Source organism: Cynocephalus volans, chromosome 7 (genome assembly GCF_027409185.1).
Source record: "Cynocephalus volans isolate mCynVol1 chromosome 7, mCynVol1.pri, whole genome shotgun sequence".
NCBI classification, from domain to species: domain Eukaryota; kingdom Metazoa; phylum Chordata; class Mammalia; order Dermoptera; family Cynocephalidae; genus Cynocephalus; species Cynocephalus volans.
The window spans coordinates 144,776,070-144,802,668 of NC_084466.1; the positions used below are offsets into that span (position 1 = coordinate 144,776,070).

The 26,599-nt window shown below is 34.2% G+C and overlaps 1 protein-coding gene across 3 annotated transcripts in view; it reads left to right on the forward strand.

Moving 5' to 3' along the window:
* The window catches only part of FHIP2A (FHF complex subunit HOOK interacting protein 2A), a 36,656-nt gene extending 11,114 nt beyond the window's left edge, over positions 1–25,542 (forward strand). The window contains exons 3-18 of one of the 3 annotated variants that reach the window (XM_063103212.1): positions 48–217; positions 1,855–1,959; positions 2,415–2,537; positions 7,335–7,628; positions 7,807–8,003; positions 8,991–9,105; positions 9,635–9,711; positions 9,804–9,996; positions 10,187–10,356; positions 10,734–10,877; positions 11,738–11,828; positions 17,129–17,272; positions 21,606–21,746; positions 22,113–22,216; positions 22,313–22,432; positions 25,390–25,542. In XM_063103212.1, the coding sequence (XP_062959282.1) occupies positions 48–217; positions 1,855–1,959; positions 2,415–2,537; positions 7,335–7,628; positions 7,807–8,003; positions 8,991–9,105; positions 9,635–9,711; positions 9,804–9,996; positions 10,187–10,356; positions 10,734–10,877; positions 11,738–11,828; positions 17,129–17,272; positions 21,606–21,746; positions 22,113–22,216; positions 22,313–22,418 (2,174 nt within the window). In that variant the 3' untranslated portion in view covers positions 22,419–22,432; positions 25,390–25,542. Of the gene's footprint in view, positions 1–47; positions 218–1,854; positions 1,960–2,414; positions 2,538–7,334; positions 7,629–7,806; positions 8,004–8,990; positions 9,106–9,634; positions 9,712–9,803; positions 9,997–10,186; positions 10,357–10,733; positions 10,878–11,737; positions 11,829–17,128; positions 17,273–21,605; positions 21,747–22,112; positions 22,217–22,312; positions 22,959–25,389 lie in introns of those variants that run through there. The other 2 variants (XM_063103211.1, XM_063103213.1) reach the window with 2 other exon arrangements.
* The last annotated feature ends 1,057 nt before the right edge of the window (positions 25,543–26,599 follow it).

Sequence of the window (26,599 nt, forward strand, 5' to 3'; positions counted from 1 at the left end):
TTTAAAATGTTTGAATGTTTATTTGATGAGTGTCTTTTATTGTTTAGACGATAAAGCCCCAGTGACTGATACGAACATTCCATCCCATCTGGAACAGATGTTAGACATACTGGTTCAAGAAGAAGATGAGCGGGAATCTGGAGAGACAGGGCCATGTATGGAATACTTGCTCCATCACAAGATCTTGGAAACACTATACACCTTAGGGAAAGCTGATGTAAGTTCCTAATCCACGTGGTGTTCTCGGGCATGTAATAAATGCATTAGTGTCTTGGAGATGAAGAAGCTGCCAAGTACTGAATTTAATTACAGAGGTACATATTGAACATGGCAGGTTTCAAGTTAAGATAGTGGAAAAAAAAGAAACAGGTGGCTTATGCAGATGTGACATCCATAGACATAGCAAAGCTCCCCACATGCTCATATGCTCTAAACAACAAGTGATACGTACGTTTAGAATTCCATTGTAAACATTTCTGAAAATCACCTCAGTTACATGTGCTCAGAATCAAAGGAAATGAGAAAAAGAACCCTGTGAAAATTGGGTTACAAAAAAGGCATTATTTTTATAGTCCTGGAAGACAATGTTATTGACTATTCTGACATTAACTCAGCTGATGAATGGAGCCAATTCAAACTTTCAGGCCTAATGAATTATGGAAAAGTCTTTGCAAAGCTGATATGATATAAATAATATTTTGTATTGCAAAACTTTCAAATTACTTACAAAGGCGAGTTTTCAAGCCACGTGGTGGTGTGAGCCTTGGGTTCAGTTAGGCGGCCTGGGCCTGGCTTCCAGTCCCGAGTTCGTCACTAACACACTGTGACCTTCAGCAAGTCTCCTTGGTTGATCTTCCTCCTTTTTAAAAACGAGGAGGTCATTGCTGAGGGGCCTCTCTCAACTCTAAAATCCTGTGCTTCTTGTTCTTTGAATTTCTATAATATGCGTGAACAATCAAAACACAAAAACTATTAGACACATTTTAACACCAAATAGAGTTATGAATAGTAATATTAAAGACAGTTTCCTTCTAAGTCTGTTATACTCCAGTTTACTTTTAAGTTAAATTCACTTAATTTATATTTTCTAGGTAACACATCTGCTTCTTAATAACCTGCAATTCATTCTCCTCCTCCCTTCTTTTTCCTGAAAAAGAAGATAGAGGGATTTTATAACACTAAATTGAATAAGTATTAATTGATTTTTGAGCAAAAAGTACCACTAGTAAATTTATTTTGATATAGGTGATTGTAAATAGTATTTATGTTTTGTCTGGTTAGTGAAAATATTCTTTGCCCATAATAGTTATCATGTAAATAATTTTGCAACTAATTTAAAACAGTATTGTTAGAATAAATCACAACAGTTTATACCATAGGATTCCTTTTATTTACAGATATGTGCTGGGGGCTTTATTTACTCTTACATATATATGATGGAAAGTTATTGATTACCTGTCATTCATATAAGTAACAAGATTCTGCCTTTGCTCTGGCAGAGTTAACTTTGATAGTTTCATGTTACACCAGTATTTAGAATATAAATGGGTCGACATTCCCTGAACCAAACCCTAAATCTCAACAACATATTATTACCATCCTCTTTGTTATTACATGAGCCTATGGTTTCATATGCTATATTATGGGCTCACATGTATAATTTTATTTCTAAAATGCCAGTCATTAATGTTTGATTGAAAATTTTATTCTGACAAAGTCATTAACCAGCCAATTGCATTGTCTTTTCAGGGTGGAATACATTCATATATATTATCCTGTTTTTTAAGCTTTCGAGTAAGTGTGTTTGTATTGTCTGTTCTTTTCTTGTTTGCTTTCCCTTTTTCTTATACCTAGTGTCCTCCAGGAATGAAGCAGCAGGTTTTGGTGTTCTATACTAAACTTCTGGGAAGAATCCGGCAGCCGCTACTACCGCACATTAATGTGCACCGGCCGGTGCAGGTATATTGTTCCCTTATTATTTTGGTTTGATTTCTTTTCATATAGAAATAATTTTATATGATTTTTTTCTAAAAGTAAACCTAAAAATAGTATGCAAATTAGTGAATACTTGAGCTTTCCTTATGTATGACATTGTATTAAGTGCTTTTTATTTCTTTATATTTCTCTTTTAAAATTTTATGTTAATTTTCCTTTTACTTTACCTCCATAACATCTAAGGAGAGTTTATTATATACCTCATTAATTTTTTAGGGTATAGAACTTGAGAAATATACTTCTAGTAAATTTATTTTGATAGAGGTGATTGTAGATATTTTTAGTGTTCTGTCTGATTATTATTGCAAGGCATTTGCATTATTTGAAAATTTTAAATATCTCTTAGGTAAATGGATGGCTATTTACATACTTGTAAAAAGTAACCTAAGTTTAAAAACTTTTAAAAATTTTTTTCACAGAAATTAATTCGACTCTGTGGTGAAGTCCTTGCAACACCGACGGAAAATGAAGAGATTCAGTTTCTCTGTATTGTGTGTGCAAAACTGAAACAGAATCCCTACTTGGTTAATTTTTTCCTGGAGGTATGGTACACTACTCATCAACCTTCAAAGTACATTTAAGATCATTATGCAAATTGAATTCGGTGAATAATATTAGAAAAAGTTATATTTTGTGGGTTATCAGATAGCTTGTTTTACTTCCCAGTACTATTTTTTATGTAAGATCACTGTTTTATTCTCACTTGAAATCTCCCAAGAAAAAAGATTTTCTAAGAATGCAATTGAACCAGATATATGGGGCAGTACAGGATTGAACAGATACAAAGCCAAGACATAGAAAGAGTGTAGCTTAAAGGGTGAGTCAGGGATAAAGCAGTCACAGAAGTTTATAAGCTTTCATTTTATCAGCCAAACTTGCTCCAATGTGTAGTGTGGGTAATCTGGCATGGGGTAAGGATGATGTGTAGATTTTGACAAGATGTATAAAAAATTCACAAGTTATTTCCGTAACCTCATATAGCAGATGGATCGCTCTAATATTTTGTAGTGCCTTTTTATAGTCATAATCACCAATGCACAGTTTACTTAAATCAACTGATATTTTTTGGATTTTACTTCCAGTTTTAAAATAGAAAATCATTTTTGTTTACTTCCTGCTTTTATTCACTTTTTCCAGCAACGTCATTTAAAAATGTATTAGAAAAAATAATTATATTGTTTTTGTCTTTTTAGCTGTCAAAAAATTTTTGTTTTGCTTTTTCTTTTAAATTAAGGTATAAATTACATACAGTACAGTTCACTCTTTTTGGTCTACAGTTCTATGAGTTTGATAAACACATACAGCAGCATAACCACCACCACAGTCGAGATACATGACAGTTCCATCAGCTTACATCATGTAAGCCTTTGTAGTCATCTCCTCTTCACCCCTTCCTCTAACAACCACTGACATATCTCAATAGTATTCTCTTTTCCAGAAGTCACATTACTGTAATCAGCCTTTTGAGTCTGGCTTTTTTTACTTAACATGTTTGAAATTTATCCATGATTTTGTTCCTCTACACTGTTAATAGAAAGGACTGATGTACCACAGTTGTTTATCTGGTCACCAGTTGAGGGACTTTTGGGTTATTTCCAGTTTTTGGCAGTTCTGAATAAAGCCACTATAAGCATTTACACACATTTTTTTGCATGAATTTAGGTTTTCATTTCACTTGGATAAAAAGCTAGGGGGGTAGGATTACTGGATCATGTGGTAAGTGTATATTTATTTCGTAAGAAACTGCCAAACAGTTTTCTAAAGTGGCTTTATCAGCAGTGCATGTGAGTTCCTGCTGTTCCATGTCCTCATCAGCACTGAGTGTTGTCAGGTGATTGTGTTTTTTTTTTTTTTTTTTTTCCCAAATATTAGCCATTCTACTATATAGGTTTGTTTTCTTTTTTTTTTTCTTTTTTTTTTTTTCAAAAGATGACCGGTAAGGGGATCTTAACCCTTGACTTGGTGTTGTCAGCACCAAGCTCACCCATTGAGCTAACCGGTCATCCCTATATGGGATCCAAACCTGTGGCCTTGGTGTTATCAGCACCACACTCTCCCGAGTGAGCCACGGGCCGGTCCCATATAGGTTTGTTTTCTATTACACGTTACTGAATGAGTAATTTAGGATCCTATTCTGCACTCTTAATGGAGGTAGGAAGGTAAGCAGCAAAGCTGCAAAATGCATAAATTTAAATTTCTAGGTAGGACTTTCTAGCTAAGAAGTATGAATGCCTGTTTTTCATGACGTCCATCATATTTTATACCATCCTTTGCAAGTTTGCCTCAAAATGGCTAGAATAGTCTTATGATTTCAGATTTTTAAAGATTTATTAAAGAGGGTGGTATTATAGTTCTTTTAGTTTTTGTTATTTTTTAAAGAAATATCTCAGTTTGGCTAAGTATGAGATTTTTCTTCTCAAAGTTCATTTTTGCTAACGTTTTCTTAGTTACCTTAGTGTACTTTAGATGCATAGATTTTTTCCCAAACTTAAGCTTGAAGGATTTCTTTCCCCAAATCTCTGAAACTTGTTTCAGAAGTACAGAACCGTAGATCAGAAGAAGAGGAAATTTGCAGGCATGTGTACGTTAATGGCAAGACGCACTTTACATACCTGTCTTCAGGGAAACATTTACACCTCACTACATAGAACACCCTTCAGAATTAGTGACATGTCTGCTTTATGCAGCATTTTTATAGCACACATTTCTCCAAAGCCTGAGATGGTAGGTTATCTCCATTTTCTGAACTGATAGGACAGTTGATATGCTTTTAATGTCAGTTATAAGTCTCCCTGATGAGAGTTATTTATGTGCATTTTATTTTCTCCTGCTGGTCAATAAGCTCCTGGAGGACAAGGACTCTGTCTTGTTAATCCTTGGGTCCCCACAGCTTCACTAGTATCTAGCATAAGGCATCATAACTGCTTAATTAACACTTATGAATAAAAGAATCTATAGGGAAATGCAGTTTTATTTCTTGTAGGTATAGATAGGAACAGAAATAGTTTGCAGTTCTCAAGCATGTATCACCTGAAATCTAATAGTATGTTCATTTATATCAGCCAGTGTATGTATCTGCAGTGAGTTAAGTACACATGGTAGATGAGTTAGAAATAGGCTTTTCCCTCAAGGAGTTTATGGTCTGGCAAAAAGGGCAAGATGAATGTTCAGATACCGTGACGTAAAATAGACTCAGGTGAGAATCCTAAGAAAGATAGAGTAAATGCCACAAGTGTTCATAGGATGAAGAGATTATGTCTGCTGTAGGTCATCAAGAAAGATTTCATGGAAGAGGTCATCTTTGAAATGAGCCCTGATAGATGTTTAAATAAGAACGAGTGAACGAAAGTATAAAAGTTTGGTATAATTAGGATATGTGATAAGAACCTGAACAAATAGACCAAGGGTTGTCAAAGGCTTTGAATGGCAGGATGAGGAGTTTGTGCCTACTCACAGACACTGGGAGCCATTGACAGTTTTTGAGCAGAGATGTTAGTTATTATGTGATGGTCTGTTCCTTAAGAAGTTAAATTGGTGGCAGCATTTTGTACATTGGATTCCTTTAAGAGGAGAGAGGACAGCAGGGAAACTGACTTGGAAGCTGGTGGAGTAATCCAGACAAGAAGTAACAAGGACTGTAAGTTGAAAGCAGGGGGTTGGAATGAAGTGGGTGTATTTGGGAGACTAGAGGTAGATTCTGTACAGTCTTGTAGTTGCTCAAGTGCAGGAAGCAGAGAAAAATGATTTGAATGCTTGAATTCCTGAACCTATAAGGCTGCTGCTAGTGGAAAGAAGGGAACCCATAGGGAGCTTATTTTGAGGGGAAGGTGATAATTTTGGTTCTGGATTCTTGAGTCATCATGATATCCTGATGGAGATAATTAGCAGGTATTTGGTATTGCACATCTGTGATTTGGGAGAGAAGTCTGGGTTTAAGACATTTGGGAGTTATGTGCATAAATGTTCATGGTACCAATGAGATTCCTAATGCAGAAGGTGAACAGTCCTCGTAGGACTCAGTGTTAAGAATTAAGGCAGCAGTTCCTCATCTCCTAGGGAGCTTTTGTAAAATGCAGATTCCTGGGCTCCACCTCCATAAATTGTCATTCAGCAGGTGTGCATGAGACCCAGGAATCTGCACTTTTTTCAAATCCCACAGAAGACCAAGATGCCAGCAGTCTTGATCCACACTTTGAGAAACACTAGTTTAGGGAGTGAGGGTTATGTTAAGATTGTTCTTCTTCTCACCCTTCTTATTTGAGACACCTCTCTGTGCGATATTGCTAGTATTTTAGATGGAATAAAATGTTTTACTTTCATAAAGGCTATGATATGCAATTGATTTTGTAGGAAATTAGCAAATTGTTTGCAGTATTCACTGAGTCCTGTAGAGTTGTTTTCTTTTAATATGTGTGCTGTGAGCTCAATTTCTCAAAAAGATTCATCTAAACTATACTTTTAATGGAAATAAAAGTGATTTATAATTACTATGATATAACTTTGAAAGCAGAAACTTGAATTCATTTAGTTTTTAATGTGCTTCTATGATGAGCATAGCACTGTGATAGGCCCTGTGGAGAAACTGGTTTATGATGAATTTTAACTTGTGTGTGTAATTTGATTTTTACTCTTATGCTCAAATGGAAAGCAAGATACTTTTGCCTGGAAACTAGTAACTTGCATAAGTTAAGATTTTCTTTGCATTTGGGTGTATGCATAGATATGGGGGCACCAGTATTTCAGCTAAATCTTCTTATCCTTAAAGACAGTAATAAAAATATCCTGAGAGTAGTTTCTTGTGTTCTTTCTATAGAGCAGAAGTATGAGGAAGAAACTTAGAAAAAGTTTTTATATATTTAAGAGAATTTGGGGACTTTTGTGGAAACCTTAAGTCTAATGCTGGTAACTTTTGAACTTTAAAATATATTTATTTGTATGTTTGCATTTTTCCACTGTTATCTTAGAAGAATAAATATTGAGGCTATGTGTTTACAGTAGCCCAGTGATGAGAAAAAATTTAGCTGCAATTGATACTTCCTGAAACTTTTTTTTCCTGCTGATATTTGTTGTTTTTAGTAATAGCCAAATAGTTATCACTAATGTTGTCCATTGCTTATGGTCTAAAACAGTTTGTAGTTAGTACAAAGATTGTCATCGACTCCTATGCAATTGTAAAATTACTCTGAAACAGTTTGTTGAAATTTGATTATTTTCATTTGACATAACACATTGCTACTTTTGTTAAGCATGTGGAATGTTATAGAAAAAATTATTAAAATATGATTTCCAGCTTAAAAGGTTCTTGATGTGACTCTCTTGAAACATGTATTCATTTTCAGAATAAGTTGAAATCATTGGCTTCCAAAGGAGCACCAGGTGTAATTTCAGAAGACACATTAAAAGGTCAAGATTCCTTGTCCACAGATACGGGACAGTCCTGTCAGCCAGAGGAGCTGTCTGCTGCTGCTGGGATGGAGCAAACAGAGCTAGAAGATGAGCCTCCTCATCAGATAGACGGCCTGTCTTCAAGCTTGGGTCACCTCAGTGTCACTTCACTGTCAGAGGCCTCAGTTGTTCGTCCAAACCAAGATTACAATTTAGTGAATTCTTTGTTAAATCTTACTAGAAGTCCTGTGAGTCATCCTTTTTACTTTTTTCCCCTATCGTGATCACAATAATATGCATTTAAAATAGAAAAATAAAAGAAATCTATTCTTTTACCATAAAACATTAAATCCTTTTATGTTGAATTTTTCCACACTTAATGTATATCTAATTCAAGAATTGAAGGGGTATGTTTTCCCCCCTCAGGATGGCCGGATAGCTGTGAAAGCATGTGAGGGCCTGATGCTGTTAGTGAGTCTGCCAGAGCCTGCGGCCGCGAAGTGCCTCACTCAGAGCACCTGCCTGTGCGAGCTGCTCACAGACAGACTCGCCTCCCTGTACAAGGCCCTACCTCCGTCGGTGGATCCGTTAGACATTGAAACAGTGGAAGCAGTTAACTGGGGGTAAGCACCAGGATTTGTATTTTCCCATAAAGGTGACTACATTTTAAAAGGCTTTAGTTTTGAAAAATGTCACACTACTAGTGGGAGCATTTTCTTGAGTCTTGTATTAAATTTGTTATCAGCAGTGACAAATTAGTGTGTTAACCATCCAGATGTTATACAGTGAAGCTACTTTTATTTGTTCATTTCTCTGATCAATTTTTAAGGGCTTACCTAAGACCAATAACTTTACCTGAGTTATTTTTATTAATTCCTCTAAAAGAAGGAATTCCTTTTTTTATAAATCATTTCCATAGCCTCTAGGGCAGTCTCCTGAGTCTTATGTCCTGCTCATATAGAATCTCTCCTCCTGCCTCATTCTTTCACACCCTCTAACACCTAGTAGGGCTCCCTTACTTGATTCTCACAGGAAAATATGATTATTGCAGAACATATATAAGTTATTAAAAAGAATAAAGTAGCATTAAAAAAAGTACCCATAATCCCACCACCTATAAGCAGCCTAATATTTTGACATAATAACATCTGTAGGGCAGACTCACTTGCTGAGATTAGGACTGTATTGCATTTTAAGGCAGGAAGAGAAGCACAGTCACTATTTCTTTTTGTAGACCCTCCTTTACCTTCCTTTTCTTACATCCCAGCAGCTGAGAACATCACCTTTTCATTGCTGTTACTTGGTCAGATTTATGACGAGTATGAGGAGCCAAATGGTTTTTCTCCTGCAGCTCCATTCTGCAGGAATTCTGCTTTAGTCTATCTCTTCTCACTTAATGAGTAAAAATTATTTACTACTTTTATCTAAAGGGTTTCTCTTATCTTTGGCTTCTTTTAAAAAAACTATCTTTTGATTGTCGTCTAGTATTGTCTGTGGGAATATATCATACTCTGTGAGTTCATTCATGTGCCTTCATTTTTCCATATGTACTGAATAGGGTTCTTGCTTTTGGATAACTTTGGACTTAACATTTCTTCCATGTCCTACAGCTTGGATTCATATAGTCATAAAGAAGATGCTTCAGCATTCCCAGGGAAACGAGCCTTAATTTCATTTCTTTCCTGGTTTGATTATTGCGATCAACTCATTAAGGAAGCACAAAAGGTTTGAATTTTTTTGTTGGTTACTGATAATATTTAAAATGTACATGTCTACTAAGTGAAATTCAAATCCCTAGTTTATATCCCCCAATATATCTTAATTATCTTAGGATAGCATAGTTAGTAAAACAGATAAGACAAAGAAGTGTGTGTGTGTGTATCATAATTCTGGCATAAATCAAACTTCAAGTTCTGTCCTTTCATACTTCTTTAAGTATTATGGTACAGTGCTTCACAAGGTCACATTAACTTCCCTCCAGTCCTCTTCTTTGGAGAGATGTTAATACTATAACATTAGTGGGATAATTTTTTGTCCTGTTCCTCTTGTTCTTGGAAACTTAGGGGAAAAAATGTAAATGAACCAATGGCTAACATCTAATCTAGGTTTACATGCCATCAGTAAGATGTTCAATAGAGAAGTTTTGTCTTTCCACAATAATTCAGATGGGGAGTGCAAACTGATTTATTGATGTTGCAAATTAATCTCTCTTTTCCATTAAAAAAAAGATAATGTTGCTCATACTATATTCTAGACTGCTGCTGTTGCTCTTGCCAAAGCTGTGCATGAAAGATTTTTCGTTGGTGTTATGGAACCTCAGCTAATGCAAACGTGAGTAGCCTCTTTCCTCACAAAAGAGAAGAAAAGAACGTCACGGTGTTCGTGTCATTTTCGCCCACTAATTACCTGTTTATCGTGCTCAGTTCTGAGATGGGCATTCTGACGTCAACTGCTCTGCTTCACCGCATTGTTCGTCAAGTAACCTCTGACGTTTTGCTTCAAGAAATGGTGTTTTTTATCCTTGGAGAACAGAGAGAACCAGAGACTCTGGCAGAAATAAGCAGACACCCTTTAAGATACAGGTTAATCGAACATTGCGATCACATCTCTGACGAGGTAAGCTATGTAATGATGTGGAATTGGACTTAGATTCCTCCATATACTGATTTTAATATACTTGTGATGTTTTAAATACAGCCTCTTTTTTATGTGGCTTTAAAAATTGAAAGCATGACTTACAAGATGGCAAGAAGAACAACTTATCTTAAGGCATTTTTCAGTTAGCTTTTATTAATTTTGGTTTCAGATAAGCATAATGACATTAAGAATGTTTGAGCATCTTTTACAAAAACCCAATGAGCACATTCTTTACAACTTGGTCCTAAGAAATCTTGAAGAAAGAAATTATACAGAATATAAACCTTTGTGCCCAGAAGATAAAGATGTGGTAGAGAATGGATTGATAGCAGGAGCAGTGTAAGTTTCCACCCAACCCCCTGAGTTCAGCATTTCATATAGAGTCGGAACTTTCTCTCTCCTCCTGTTTCTCTCCCTTATTCTTAAAAAAGTGCCTCTAACAGTTTAAAAGTTTTTTAAAGTAAAATTTAGATGTCCTTATACTACCATCCTTTTAAATTACAAGTGATTTATGTATTCATTATACTTAAAAACAAAATTATATTCTTGTTTTTGGTAGTATAAAATGTTGCCTATATAATATAAATACATTATTCCTTAATCCTTTATATTAGTGAAATTATGTAATATTTTCTAAGAACATAGCAGAGAATCTTTTAACTTAGAAAATTTCATAATAAAGTGTTGTTTTCTATACATCATTAAATTAAACTTAGGGATCTGGAAGAAGATCCATTATTTACTGACATTTCACCAGATAACACTTTGTCAAACCAAGAGTGGCTTAGTTCTTCACCTCCTGCTACTCCAGACCACCCTAAAAATGATGGGAAAACTGAAGTCCATAAAATTGTAAATAGGTGAGTTGTTATATAAATTTGACTTATATCTCTTTTACTTGTTTTTATAATAGGTAGTAGTTCTGCTCTTAGATTGTTGCAGAAATATTGCTATGAACTCATTCTTCTTTAAAGATTACCTTGGCTTTTTTGTCTTGCTATGTAACAAGTAACAGCCTTGGGGCAACAACTGATACCAAGAGAAAAGTCTAGTTAATGTAAAAATAAAAACAAATAACAGTGGCTAAATAAACCCTCAAATTACCCCACTTTTTTTTAATATAAATGATTTAATTTTAAAAAATTTCCAATTGTAACAACATTGAGAATTGCTACTTTGACAAATTGTACTTATTAAGCATGTATGCTTTTCCTTTTTGCATTTTTTTAAAAGTGCCCTTTCTATGGCAATTTTCTTCTCCCCCCCCGCCCCCCCCCCCTGCAATACTGTCACTGATATGCCTGGTTCTGGTAACTTCAGAAAAAATGGCTTGTGGCTCAAGATTCAAAATTAGGGTACATAAAAATCTCAACTTCAATTACTTAAAAGCCAATTTTCTGCAATTAACAAATATCATGGCAATCTGTCATTGTGCCTCAATCTAAAAAGGAAAAAAAAACTCTTTCTTAGGCTTCTATTTTAAGTGGAATTAATAGTTTTTTAATAAAACCATTAAAATAATGAAAGAGTATTTAATCAGTGAATCACAAGACTGATTCAAGATAAGAACTTAATAACATGTAATTTTTATTTTTCAAATTTTCATTTGTATTAGTACTTGGCTAAAACTTAAGATATTACTGGATTCTTTAATACATATAAATATATTATTGAATTGTGAGAAGCTTTATGCTATTGATTATGGTCTTTTTCATTTAAGTTTTCTCTGTCTGGTACCGGATGAAGCAAAGTCATCCTACCATGTTGAGGGCACTGGATATGACACCTACCTCCGAGATGCTCATAGGCAGGTAAGTGCAGCAAGTTTTAGAAATCTAAAAGAATGCACACACACACACACCTTGTCACATTGCTCATAGCTGTTAGACCAAAGAAATGACTCCACTCTCATTAAAAATGGGACCTTACTCTGCTCTTAGTTTGCATTTCACTGACTCTGTGTCTCTACATGTCTCAAGATTTCTTTATGCTCTCTCTTTCTTTTGTTTCACTTTAAACTATATCTCACCTGGATCCATTCCCCTACCTGATCCGAAACGTGATATCTTAATAATGCTACCCACCACCCACCCTGGCTCCCAATCCAGAGGCTGTTCTCCTGCCCCCTTCTCCCCCACATGCTTATGCAGATGGTAAGTGTTGTCCCTGCTGCCCAGCTCCTCCTTCATCCCCTGCATTCTACCTTTTTACCTCATTGAAACAGATTTCTCCAAGGTCTGCTTAGTTATTGCATTACATGGTCTTTTTTCTTTCCTCTCTATTGCGTTTTACATTGTGAAATGTAAAAAAAAAAAAAAAAAAAAAAAAAAAAAAAATATTACAAAAAAATTCCTCCTTTAAAAAAATTTTGTATTGAGATAAAATTCAATCTTTTAACTATTTTAAAGTCTACAATTTAGTGGGTTTTAGTATATTCACAATGTTGTGTAACCGTCATCATGATCTAATTCCAGAACATTTTCATCACCCCAGAAAGAAGCGCTGTGTGAATTAATCAGTCACTTCCTATTCCCTTCTTCTCCTCCCCAAGTCCCAGTCCTTGGCAACCACTAATCTACTTCCTGTCTTTATGGCTTTGTCTGTTGTGGACATCTTATATAAATGGAATCTTACTACTGTGACAGTTCATTCAGGTTGTAGCAAACATCAGTACTTCATTTCTTTTTATGGCTGAATAATATTCCGTTATATATGGGCCGACCCCGTGGCTCACTCGGGAGAGTGCGGCGCTGGGAGCGCAGCGGCACCCCTGCTATGGGTTTGGATCCTGTATAGGGATGGCTGGTGCACTCACTGGCTGAGTGCGGTACGGGCAACACCAAGCCAAGGATTGCGATCCCCTTACTGGTCACAAAAAAGAAAAAAAAAAATTCCATTATATGGATTTTTTTAAATTCACTTATCAGTTGATGGACATTAGGGTTGTTTCCACTCTTTCTTTTTTGTTGTTGTTGTTGTTTTTGGCCGGTACAGGGACTGAACTCTGGACTTTGGTGTTATCAGCACCATGCTGTAACCAACTCAGCTAACTAGCCAGCTGTTTCCACTTTTTTGGCTATTTTGAATAATTCTGCTGTGAACATTCCTTTAAAACTTTTCGTGTGAACATAGATTTTCAATTTTCTTGGGTATATGCCTACAAGTAAAACTACTAGGTTACATGGTAATTCTATAGTTAACTTTGAGGAGCTGCCAAAAAGAAATGCTGTGTGAATTAAGCAGTGTTTTTTACAGTGGCTGTACCATTTTACATTCAGTAGTATATGAGGGTTCCAATTTCTCTATATTCTAACACTTATTATCCATTTTTTAAATAGCCACCTTAGTAGGTATGAAGTGGTATCTCATGGTGCTTCTCATGTACGTTGCCCTAATGACTAATGATGTTGAGCACATCGTCATGTGCTTACCAGACACTTGTATATGTCTCTTGGAGAATATTCAAATTCTTTGCCCATTTTTCATTTGGGTTATTTGTCTCTTTATTGTTGAGTTGTGAGAGTTCTTTATATGACTTGGATATTAAACTCTTATCAGATAAATGATTTGAAAATCTTCTCCCATTCTAGGGGTTATCTCTTCATTTTCTTGACGGTGTCCTTTGATGCACAAAGATTTTAATTTTGATGAAGTGCAACTTACCTATTTTTTCTTTGTGCTCTTTGTGTCATACCTAAGAAATTATCACTTAATCCAAGTTCACACAGATTTTCACCTGTTTCTTTCTTACGGTTTTATAGTTTTAGCTCATACATTTAGGTCTTTGATTTATTTTGAATTAATTATGTGGTGTGAGGTGGGGTCCCGATTGAGTTTTTCACATGTCGATATCCAGTTGTCCCAGCACCATTTATTCAAAAGGCTATTTCCCATTTATTGACTATAAATGTAAGGCTTATTTCAGAACTCTTAATTCTATTCCACTGATCTATGTATCTGTCCTTATCCCAGTACCACAGTGTCTTGATTACAGCAGCGTTGTAGTATGTTTTGAAATTGAGAAGTATGCGTCCTCTAACTTTGTTCTTCTTCCAGATTGTTTTGGCTGTTTGGAGTCCCTTGCAATTTCATATGAATTTTAGGATTACTTTTCCCATTTCTGCAAAAAAAGGCAGTTGGAATTTTCATAAGGATTGCATCAGAGCTGTAGATCAATTTGGGGAATACTGCCATCTTAACAATATCACATCTTCCGATTCATGACCACAGGGTGTCTTACCATTTACTCACGTTCTCTTTAATATTATTCAACATTATTTCATAGTTTTCAGTGTACAGGTTAAATTTATTCCTAAGCATTTTATTCTTTTTGATGCTGTTGTAAATGAAATTGTTTTGTGAATTTCTTTTTCTGGTTGTTCATTGCTAATACAGCTGATTTTTGTGTACTGAACTTGTATCCTCAACTTTGCTGAACTTGTTTAACACCTCCTATTTAAAACTTTATCCTTTTTAAAGCTTCTGCAGTGTCATTCCTTTCTTCTGCTGCTGCTTTTATGTCTCAGGTGTCTTTTTCATCCTCTCCATCATATGATGATGTCACCAGAAAAACAACTATCATTGGCCCTCTTTTCTGTCTTCATTCCTTTGGCAGTCTTCTGGCTTAGCATTCATCTCTATTGTGATTTCCATATCTGACCTCTGTATCTGCAGTGTCTCCCAAGTTCTCACCCCAGCTTTTTAGATGTTCTCCCAGGACCTCAGACTACATCTGTCCAAAGTAGAACGTATCATTGGATCTTCCAAAACTGCATCTGCTTCTTAGTTTTCTGCTGTGATCAGTGGCACATCAATCCTCCCGGTCACCCAAGGTGTGCGTTTCAGAGTTGTCTCAGATTCATCCATCTTCCACTCTCCTTAGCTTCTTGTCCATCACCAAGTCTTATCAGTTTTGCCATTAGCATATAGCTCCACATGTTCCCTTCTCCATTATTACCTTCAGAACCCTAGTTCCAGTCTTTATTACTTTTTGTCTAGGATTACAATAGTCTTATAACTTGTCTCATCAGCTTGTTCCTTCTGTTTAGAATCCATTAACAAATGGATTACTCCTTGAAGTACAGATCTGAGCACAATCACCCCTTCCTCTCCTTTATTAACTTATAAAGTCTAAATACTTAGATATCCAATCTTAGCATTCAAGATTCTTTTGGGTCACTTCCCCAGCCTGCTTTTCCATCTTTATTTCTTCCTACAACTTTCACACTGTGTTCAAACATGACATTTACGTGCTTTTGCTGCTGCCATTCTGCTTGCCTAGAAGATTTTCCTCGGGTTCATTTTTCACCCGTCATCTGATATCCACGTGTCTACCAGATTAAATGCCACCTTCTGGTTTATTCTCTTTCCCCTCTTCCTTCACTACCCTCCCCCACTAGTAAACGTAATTGCTCTTCTCCATGCCTGTGGCATTTTCTCTACATCTTTTGTGGCCCTTATTTTATTTCTTATATTGGGGTTATAAGGTAATCAGTCTCTTGAGGGTGGGATTCATGCTTGATTTACCACTGAATCTCACAAAATATGTACCTTAGGGCTCTATTCATTTTACAATATCAGTAACTAGTATTTGTTGAATAAATAACTAGAATAAAATATTTCAAAATTTGAACGTGAACTTCAAAATTTGAAAATTACACATTTTGAAATTTCTCAAATCAGAATAATACACATTTAATTTTTATTAAATCCTTTGAAGTGTGCTATTATATATAATTAATCTGCATATGCGTATAGTTAATTTATAATCTTTAAGCCTGAATTCAGGTCCACATTAATACATGAATAACTAGAGCAATACGGTAGCAAGTAACATTCATATAACAATTGAGTAAAGGCAATAAAAAGAAAAAAATGCCTTAAGTACTACCGATTGCATTTCTAAACTGCTTTTATTCTTTCTGAACAGTTTTTCTCATTTCCATTTTGTGATTACAAATGAAATTATGTCATTGTTTCAGAAATATTAGAAAACAGACAAAAAGGATAAAAAAAATTGAAAACTTTCTAGGTCAGAATTTCAGAGGTATTAATGTAAAAATGATTCATTAAAAATTGGGATGTGGCATTATACTTAAAGTTGTCTGTCGAGCCAAATAGTTTAAAACACAATATATTGAAGAAGTTGCCTTTTAAAAATTGTTTTAAATATGTTTTTCTTTTAAAAGTTGAAGTTAATGCTTCATGGTGAGATTATGCTGTTTTAATTTCCAAACTAGAGAGGTCAAAGTAATTTTGCTTTATTGAATAAGTAGAATCTGAAGAGAGAAAGAAGAGAAAGAATATAGAAGGAAACAGTGCTCTAAATTTCTTTTGTTAAATTCAAGTAAATTACAAATAAGGGAAGACTTTTAAATTTATTTTTATTATATGAGATATTCTTCTGCTTATAAAAGTTCATATTGTTTATTCCAGTAATAATTATCTGTAGTGAAGGTCTAGTATTTTATTATTTCCAATCTGTCACAGACCGACCTTATAAAATACATTAAAAAGGAGTTACTAGAAACATGAAAAGAAAAAAAGATTCAGCAGACGTAAAATCACTCAAATTGCTATGAAAGTCTTTAAATGCTTAGCTTTTCTTCTTTGTACTCATCTCATTGCGGATGCAGCAAATAGTTTGAGGACCGGCACTTGTCCACAGACCATCCTTTGAGTAGCACTGTTTTATCCTATTACAGAAACATGCCTAGTGGAAATACATTACAGGAATGTCAAGCTTGCTTTCTCAGATAACATGCATCTGTTCTATTACATGTAACATTTTAGAATAAATTTGAAAACTGGTTAGGTCTTACATTGCTTTTTAAGTGTTCTTTAAATCTTGATGAAAATAACTAAAGGGTTAAATTCCTTTAAGGGAACAGCATAAGCACAGTTGTTAAAGGGGGTATTTTATATCGGTCACTGGCGATTATAATCGTACCTGTGCCCCTAGCCAGGGAGTTATGTGAGTCTTCTCTCCTCTTCTCCCATTCAAATTGTTTTTTATATTAAATGGTTTTTTATGCCTGCTTGCAGAAATCATTTCTATTTCATCTCTATTTGTTTCTTGTTCTTTAATGATCCAAATGCTTTTTCCCCCTAGTTCCGGGACTACTGTGCTATCTGCTTAAGATGGGAGTGGCCTGGGTCTCCAAAAGCATTGGAAAAGTGTAATTTAGAAGCAGCTTTCTTTGAAGGTCATTTTTTGAAAGTTTTATTTGACAGAATGGGACGAATTCTTGATCAGGTAATATGTTTTAAAATACTAATTTTCATATTTTGTTACCATTCACCATGGGACCATGCCAAATCTTAGTTTAGATCTCTACTAACGTACTTTTATTGTTTTCTTAGCTTTTGCACCAGATAACTTTTTCATAGAGCTTGATTGCCAGCAACTGGTGGGTTTCTGATATATTCAGTATGTTCAAAACATTTATTTGACCTGATAGCTGTTATAGAATTGTATATTTTACTTCTCATCAAAGGCTATTGTCTTAATACCCTTAACACCTTTTGGAGGTGATTAGAGTATGTTCCTTTTAAGACTAACTTAGAAAGCCTTTTAGTTGGTACAGTTAATACAGATACAGATAGAGTAAAACTTGTTAAGCTCAATGCAGAAGACCCTAAATGTCATTTCAAGTTGAATCTTGGACACTCTGGTCTCATTAAAATTACAGAACAGTATTAGATGAACCTGCTTTTTCAGGCAAAGAATTTGTGAATGATACTCATGTTCATAAGGAGCGGGTGAAATAAAAAAGGTGAATTTATTTCTTCAAAGGCGAATAAAAATTACCTGCAGCTGATATGTTGCATCAGCTGTTAGGAGAAATGAATTTGGGATGATAGAATCCTTCCCTCCTCCTAACTGACAAATAAGCAAAGTGGTGCTAGAGCTTTGAAATGCTCTACACGTTGGATATACACTTGAAATAAATCAGCTGGCACAATACTTGCCTCAGTGTAGAAACTGAGCTAACCAATGTGCAATTAATTTTAAATTGTATATTAAAGTACTTGTTCTTTTTCAGCATTTTAGTTAAATATTTATGTGAGCATAGGGAGTTATAAAAGAAATTTACTCCTTAAGCAGACTGTCTTCAATAACCAGAAAGTCAAATAAAGAAATTATAATTCAAGAAATATTTCACTAGGTTAGACTTCAGTCAGTACTATGTCTGACAGTGATCAATAAAGAGACTAGGTTTTTTTCTTTTAACCTCTTAATAGCATGTACTATATTACTAGTGTTTAGTTGTTTGTTTTAAACCTGGCAACCAAAGTATGTAAATCTGGCTATTAATAGGTATTATGTTCTATATATCATGGCTGTGTAAACCTCTTGGGGAGCTGGGATTCATCACTAGTTTTTTTGCACTAGTTTGCTAGGTTTAGTTTGAATCTGATTAAGCTAATAAGCAAGAGATATTAACAATAAGTATCAAGTCAATAATCTTTAGAAATTTTGACCAAAAGCACCAAAAAGGAACCTAGTTTTTAAAAAGTAGTTTCTGAATTGAATTGAAAGATCCACTCTGAATCTTCATTATTTTAGTTTGTAGAATGCTGATACAAAAGGATACGTTGATGACAGAATAGCCTGCAATTCTTAAAATTCTTTTTATTTCACCAGGTAGAGCTGATTCATACACTGTCTCAATCATTCTTCCTGTAATCCTATATCCTAGGCAAGAGAGATTTCTAGTAGTATTTTATAAATGAGGAATCCTTAGTTTTAGTTATATGACTTACAGCTAGTAAGCTATGGAGCCCAGCATGAAACCTTTGTCTTTAAAACCTTTGGTTTTCCAAGCCTCATTGGTAAGAACATTAGATCGTCTGATCTCAGAGATAATGCTTGAATCCTAGAGTGCTAAGCAAGTTTGGTTTAATTTCATTTTCTTTCTTTCCTAAATGTTTTTGTTGAGGATGTTTGTTTGCATTTTCTTAGTATGAATCCCTAGTAGGGTCAAGGTAACCAGGCTGGGATTAAACATGTAATATGGATAGTTAATAAAATAATTTCTTTATGCATAGTTGAGAAGTTATGATATCACATATTCATGACACTATAGTGTTGTCACAATGTTAATTTTTAAAACACACTTAGTATTGTTTGTATCCGTGGTGATTTCAAAAAGATAGTAAAATGCTAAAATACAAGCAGAATATGAAGAACACTAGGGAAAATCTAAGTAGGCTAAGTCTTGTCCCTGCCCTGAGAGTGAAGAGTTGAAGTTGGGCAGAACTTAGCCACTTGTCACATTTTCTGATTCTTAAAGTGAAGTTGAAATTACTTGTCCTAACCTCCTACTTAGATTTGCTTATAAGAATTAAATGAAATAAGCAATTTAAAATACTTTAAAAAATATAAATTGTTTTTTTAGAGAATATCAAGTTGAAATTTTAAAAATTGGATTTAAGTCTTATTTTGACCATCCTCATATTTGGCGTTTAGGGTTGAGACTGCTTGTGACATCAGCATGCTTCTAAGTCAAAGTTTATTGTCTCATTCAGACCTTATAATTAGTGTGGGCTCTGTCCAAAATGGGCCAAGTCCATTTGGCATGTCAGAGAAATCTGGTTAGCTTTCCTTTCAGGTGAATGCTGTATAAAGTGCAAAATAAAAGGATGCCAAATAATAGATATAGACACCTACTATTAACCCCAAAAAGGACTACTTGTTTTAAAGTTATTACCAATATGAAGTAGAGACCATTTTAGAGTACAGTGAAATAATTTTATCTTGCTGAAATTTATTTTTATTTTCACAACATTAAGAAATATTCTGTCAGCCTTAAATTTCTTTAAGAATCTATAACCTAGATTTATGTTAAAATAAAGCTACAAACCAAAGTAACATCATACAGAGAAAATACAAAATCTAAGTTGCAATATATCCTTGTTTAAAACCAAATTGTGTTGGCTTATTTATTTAAGCACCTGCAAATGGCAGAATTTAGTAACCTAAAAATCTTAACTATCTGAAATGAAGAGTCATGTATAATTCTGGACTTATATTTTAAATTATTTAGTCCACATTCATTACCAAATACATTCTTTTTAAATTGAATTTTGTGAATGGTTCCTTTGTACCTAAAATACAATTTAATGCAAATTAATTGTTTGTTAAGATGTGTGTCTTTAGGAAGGCTTTTCTGTTGCAAATATAATCAAGTTGTATGTATGATCCTAAACTATCCTTTATTTGGATATCCTTTATTAATATATATCTCCTTTCATTTATCTTGCTTAAGGCTAGATTTAAAAAAGAGTAACTCAGGGATAGCTTTTCTTCTTCTGAAAAAAATATGTTTATGAATTCAGTGGTAATAAAGAAAGACTAAAATTGGACTTAGAGCATAGGACTTGAGTTCTGTTCATATAACAAAACGTGTTCATCATAGTGTCCTTGACATCTTCTGGCATGTATCCAGGCATTCTCTCTAAATGCCACGGATTCTGTTCTTGATCCTTGATTGGTATTCACGAGTCCTGGGTGCTAAGCATGTCTGGTTTAATTTCATTTTCAAGGGTTTAAAAGCTACTCAGGGTCTTGATGCGAATGAAACACTCAGATTCCACGGCTGTTGTTAAAGTTGGTCTTGAATCACTTTCCCCTGCTCCGTGCAGCCTGTCCAGTCACCCAGGTGCTCACTGTCACCTCCCTGTAGGCGGTTTTGTTTCAGCCGGTCAGTTTCCTTTGGCTGCTTAGAAGAAGAAAAGTGGAAGGAGTGAGAGGTTTCTGTTTAGAGTTCTAAGCAAATAAAGCAGGGCTTTTTGTATAGTGTACCTTTTGCTTGGGAGTTGGCATACTCTGTAAAGCATGTCCAGGACACTTTCTATGAGAAATAAACAACAATTCAAATAAAATGGTGATAATACATACAAAAACTGTGTGAGGAACTGTTCACAGATGTGCAATTGATTGGGAAGAATCAGTGCTCATGCAGTACATGAGACGATCCCCGCCTGTAATCACCATTTTGAATCTTCCCATTCCTTTCAAGGCACAGGGCAGTCATTTCTACTACCATGTGCTTTCATTTTATTGACAAGATTCGGTGATTTGACTATTTTATTGTAGACATGCTTTTGGTAATTGGCAGTAGTTGAGTAATCTGAGGTGAGGAATATCATTTCTAAAATTATACTGCTACATTTAAAAAGATGTGATACCTTTCCTTCTATTTCTTTGGTCTTGTGTTCACTGTGTCCTCTGTCATTTGTAATTAATATTATATGATGCATTAGTGTTTTTTTTGATGACCTCTTGAACTATTAATTAAACAGCCTGCCTAAAACAGTCTGACTCTGTCACATATTTGTCTTTTCTATATGTTTACATGCATGCTTTTGATTTTTTCCTAAAGTTTTAGGATGGTGATGTATGTACTTTAAGACAGCGAGAGCTAAATTATAGATATTTTCATTGCAGGAAAGCATGTGCAGGGAGGAGTAAGATGGGGGATTTTCCTTTCTTAGAAAAACAGATTGAAGTGGTAAATTAAGTGTACAGATATATACATTATAAATAATATCAAATGTCTTTCTGTTTTCTTACCTCTCCATAGCCATATGATGTAAATTTACAAGTAACCTCGGTGTTATCTAGACTTTCTCTCTTCCCTCATCCACACATACATGAGTACCTTTTGGATCCTTATGTGAACCTTGCTTCAGGCTGTAGATCTCTCTTCTCAGTAATCGTCAGGGTGAGTTAGTAGTTCTTTTATATTCTCTAGGATTGATAAGCCAGTTCAATTACATCTTAATATCATTGTATAATTAATTTCACATAATAAAAAATATTACATATCTACTGTTCAAAAGTAATTATTATACATTCTGAATTACTTTCCAGAATGTGGGGGAAAAGGTAATTTCATTCTTTTAAATAATATATATAACTTTTATATTTTAAAGAATAGGTATGAGTCCTTTGTCAAAAATGTTCATGTGTGTAGTGAAAACTGACATTCTTTATGTAGTAACAGGAAATGATTTTTTTTTTTTTTTAAATCCTAAGAATCTCTATGTAGTTGATTTCGGGAACTGAGCTCCTTTTCTCTGTGATGCAGGTTGTTGGGGACCTTATGGTTCGAATCCAGCGTATTCAAGACTTTACTCCCAAACTTCTATTAGTGAGAAAGCGATTACTTGGTTTAGAACCTGAAGGCCCTATGTAAGTCAGTGTTTTATATATTTTTTATCCAAAAGTTTCACCAAACTTAATGATCTGCTGATGTCTTGAATTTATTGTCTGCTTTTCCCTTACTAGTATTGACCACATCACGTTGCTAGAGGGTGTGATTGTGTTAGAAGAGTTCTGTAAGGAGCTGGCAGCAATTGCATTTGTGAAATACCACGCTTCTTCCACCCCATAAGTAATGTCTGCCAGGTAATGAGAGGAACAGAACTGTTGTGTACATTTCATCAAAAAAGACTCCGTTCTACCCAACCAAGAGAGGATAAAAAGCCTTTTTTAATGAAGTATTGTTGTAACTGGACACAGAACCATTAAGAACACTCTCAGTGTCTCCGTGGACACAGTCAAATGTTGTATAATGTTGTTTTCATCGGTTTTATCGTAATGGTTCTATATATAAAATTGCACGTTGATGAATTACGATACAATCAAAGGAACTTCAGGAAATAAGCATTTCTAATGACTGTGAAAAGCTGCAAAATTTCTGATGTCATGACTTTGATGATATTTCTGTTATTTTAATATCCATTAAGGTAGCAAGGCATTTTGACATTCTCTGGGACTCAAATGCTTATATTCTTTTGGATTAATAAGTAGTTTAAAAAAATCACTAATTTTATAACTTTTTAAGGTCAGAATTCTTATCAAACAAAATATGAAAAAAAAATGTAAATGAAAAAAAAATACAGTTCCGGAACCATCAAATGAATTGAGTTAAATATAGGAGATAAAAATATGTAGAGTACCATTAACTTTCTTCAGCTTTTCTAATAATAAAAATTTAATATGATAAATTCTTGATTAATATAATATATATATTTTTAAAGAAATGTTCTTTTACATTTTTGCATATAGCCATGTTAGTGATTCATTTTCATGAATGGGTCCCAGTTTATTTAAACTGTATCATTTTTGCAGCAACGTTGAATTTATGCTTGTCATTGGTAGTGTTTGCTAAAGTTGTATTTTTTTTGAGCTAACATGTACTGGGTTGAAAAATCCTTTTTTTCCCCTGTCCTCCGAAAATTGCTTTATAAAGTTGCTTTATAATTTGATTTTCTTATTGAAACTCATGGTGGTGTCTAGGTGGGGAACTGACTGATAACTTTTAAGCAGCAATCAAAATACCAATGGCCTCCTTAATGTTTACATTTTTTTTTTTTTCATTTTGTTCAGTCTTTTGTTTTAAATGATTCTGAAGAGATTAAAGAAAGCAGTCTTTTAAATGTTCTGTTTACATGTTAAAGGACTTAGGAAATTGAGTGTATGTGAATGGGTTTGTATGTAGGAATGTGTAGTTTAGCAAGCTGTGCTGTGCATAGCATGCTTGGACTTCATTTACAAAATGGTGTTTGCTAGTCTGCTTTCTATTCTTTTACGTGATGCTTGTCACTCAAATATTGCTTTTAAGCTATCACTTTGTTTGTTTGTTTGTTTTAGTTGAAATGTTAAGCATCAGCACTTTCCTCTTTTCATTTACTGATATTTGGGAGAACAGACTATCAAACGTTCCAACTTGAAAGAATCTGTCACTATCCCTTCTAAGAAGTTGTTTTATGTAGCATGTTTGCATATATACATTGTATGGTGTGTGCACAGAAGCATGTTTTACACTATCTGCTCATTTTGTTGTATTCATTTCTCTGATATATATTTTATAGTTTTTGTTGTTTATTACAATATCAAAAGTTTATAAATATCCTCAGCTCTGGAATGCTTACCACTGTTCAAACAACAAAAAGACTAAATTTCTAATTTAATGCAAATCTTTGTTAGCTTATTCTAAGAATTTTTAAGTAAAACAGTGAAAAAAGTAGAAGATAGTTACTTCATGCATGATTTTCTTTGAACGATGGGAAAGCATTATTTAGTTTGCTATATTTGTTGATCAGTTCATGCAAGGAACACTGCAACGTCCATTTTTAGGTGAAGTTGCAGTCTATTTTGATGTAGGTATACTTAAAATAAGGCATTAGGAGATATTAGATATTTCTTAATGTTTTCATAGTGCTCAGTAGGTGTAATGATGTTACCTCTCAAACCAAATACTCTTTTATCCTTGATTTCACAATGGGACCTTATTGCTAATCAATGAGAGCAAGCTCAGAAAAGCTTTACCTCTATATTTATGTGTGTATGCTGCTTCTGAAAATATAATTTTCTTAAGTTATTATAATGACTTTGATCTGTAATCAGCTAAGGCTTAGAGCTTAATTTGTTTCCCTTCTAAGTTCCTTTTCTTTTTTTCATATTTAGTTCAGACCTAGAGCCAGCACAAGTTCTCACCATGAGTTGGATTTGTCAGTGAAACATTGTACTATATCACTAGTTTTTTTCTTACTGTCTCTCAGAAGCTGAATTACTCAGTACTTGCAAAAACAGTGGCTAAAATGCACTGTATTGGGTGGAAAGTAACACCTTAGCAATTGATTGCCATAGCACGTTCCAAACTGAATTTTAAACTTGCTTCACATTTGTATAAATAGGTATGCACATTTTTTTAAACCTTCTAACAGTATAATCTTTGGATTTATTTTTAGTAATGAGCTACATTCTTTACTTGATAGAACTCAGATTTGTCTTAGCCAATTATCATGTAATATTGACATTATAATTATGTAATGTTCTCATAATGTATTTGTGCAATATGGAAGCTATGAGTGGATTTGTAGCTTTTTGGTTTAATTGTACATTATTGTGTGTGTACATGTATATATATATATATGTGTATATATATATAAGGACCAAAATCCTTAGCTTGCTTACACTGTTGCTAGTGTAAAGATTGTTACACTTAATTTTACAGGGCACAAATTATGGAATTACTTCATAAATTCATGGTAACGTATTTCCACAAATTATTGCATTAATATAAAATTACCATTTAATTATGAAGTTCATAGGTATTGACAGAAGAAGTTACAGTGAAGTGCTAAAACCACAAATTATATGGTAATTATATTTTGGGTTGTATAATAAATTGAAATATGCATGTCATTGTGACTGACACTTGATGTGTTAAAACATGATAGATAATCATATTTCTGGGCCCTGTAAAATTTTGCTACTGTAATACTCCGTTTTGCCTCCTGCCTTGTTTACATTAAACAGAGGATATTTGGTAAATTTTTCTATTGAACATTGTGTAGGTTACTGACAGTGTTATCAAGGTCTGGGATTCTTGAGCCATCCATGGAGAAACTTTTCAGATGCTGATTGTGTACCTACTCGCTCTTCAAAGGAAGTTGTGATCAAGTTCAACTCTTTGTGCTAACAATGCATGCAGGACTAAGAGGGATAATCTAAAAAATAAATAATGTAATTTAAAGAAAATGTCTTTTTATGTTTTTATAGAATTCTTATTGGAAACATTTTATTCACTGATTCGTCTAAAACGATGATTCTTAACTTTTTCCACCTATAACACGTGGGACATGGCACACTGCAATCAGTGGATCACTATAGTGTTGATTCTAGGGAGAAAACAAGAAGAAAAATATTTATCAATATTTGTGAAGGAGGAATGTATGTCTTCAAAAATCTCTGAAATGTCTTCAAAAACCTCCACTTCTATCCTTAATAATCACTGCCCTAAAGGAGAGAATGTTTATGCAAGTCTTAGAAAAATCATTTATCCTTAGCATTATTTCTTAATATTTTTCTAACATATAAAAACTTTCCTTTTTAGCGGACATTTAAAACAATTAGACCCTAGACCCTAAGTTATTCCATTAACTTGAGTATTTGCTAAAGTCCATTAATAGGAAACTGAAGAAAACATGTAATACATGGCACAACCAGAAAGAGAAAAATCGAGTTATTAATCCCAGCTACCCAAAGATTCTTTTCAGCCAATGTTATTCAAAATAGTTTTAGAAGGAAATAGAGAGGATAACAGATTGAAAGGCTTGAAGAGGCAAGGTTTAGGCACTGAAGAGCTGAAATTACCCTCTTTGCCTTGAAGTACTTCAAAAGAAAACCATTTTAGGAATGCATAACTGGATCCTCAGTACAAAACTTGGTTCAAATTCTGTGAAGTATTTTGCATGTATTATCTGGAAAACTAGTAATCCCAAGAGAATTTAAAGAATTAACATAAAATTGTTGAAGTTTTGCTGGATGAACTCTCAAGTAAAACCTATAGCACCTCCCCCTACCAATGCACACACACACACACACACACAAATAAGCAAAAACACTACATGCCGGTTGGTTTGATGCCAAAAGATCCACAGAAGAAATGAAATATGTTTTAGGCCAATAAGGAAAGTTGTAGCCTATAGGCTACCTTGTAGAAGACTGGTTTTTAATTTTATTGGATATAGACCCCACTCTCCACCTCAGGAGAGCCATCTAAGC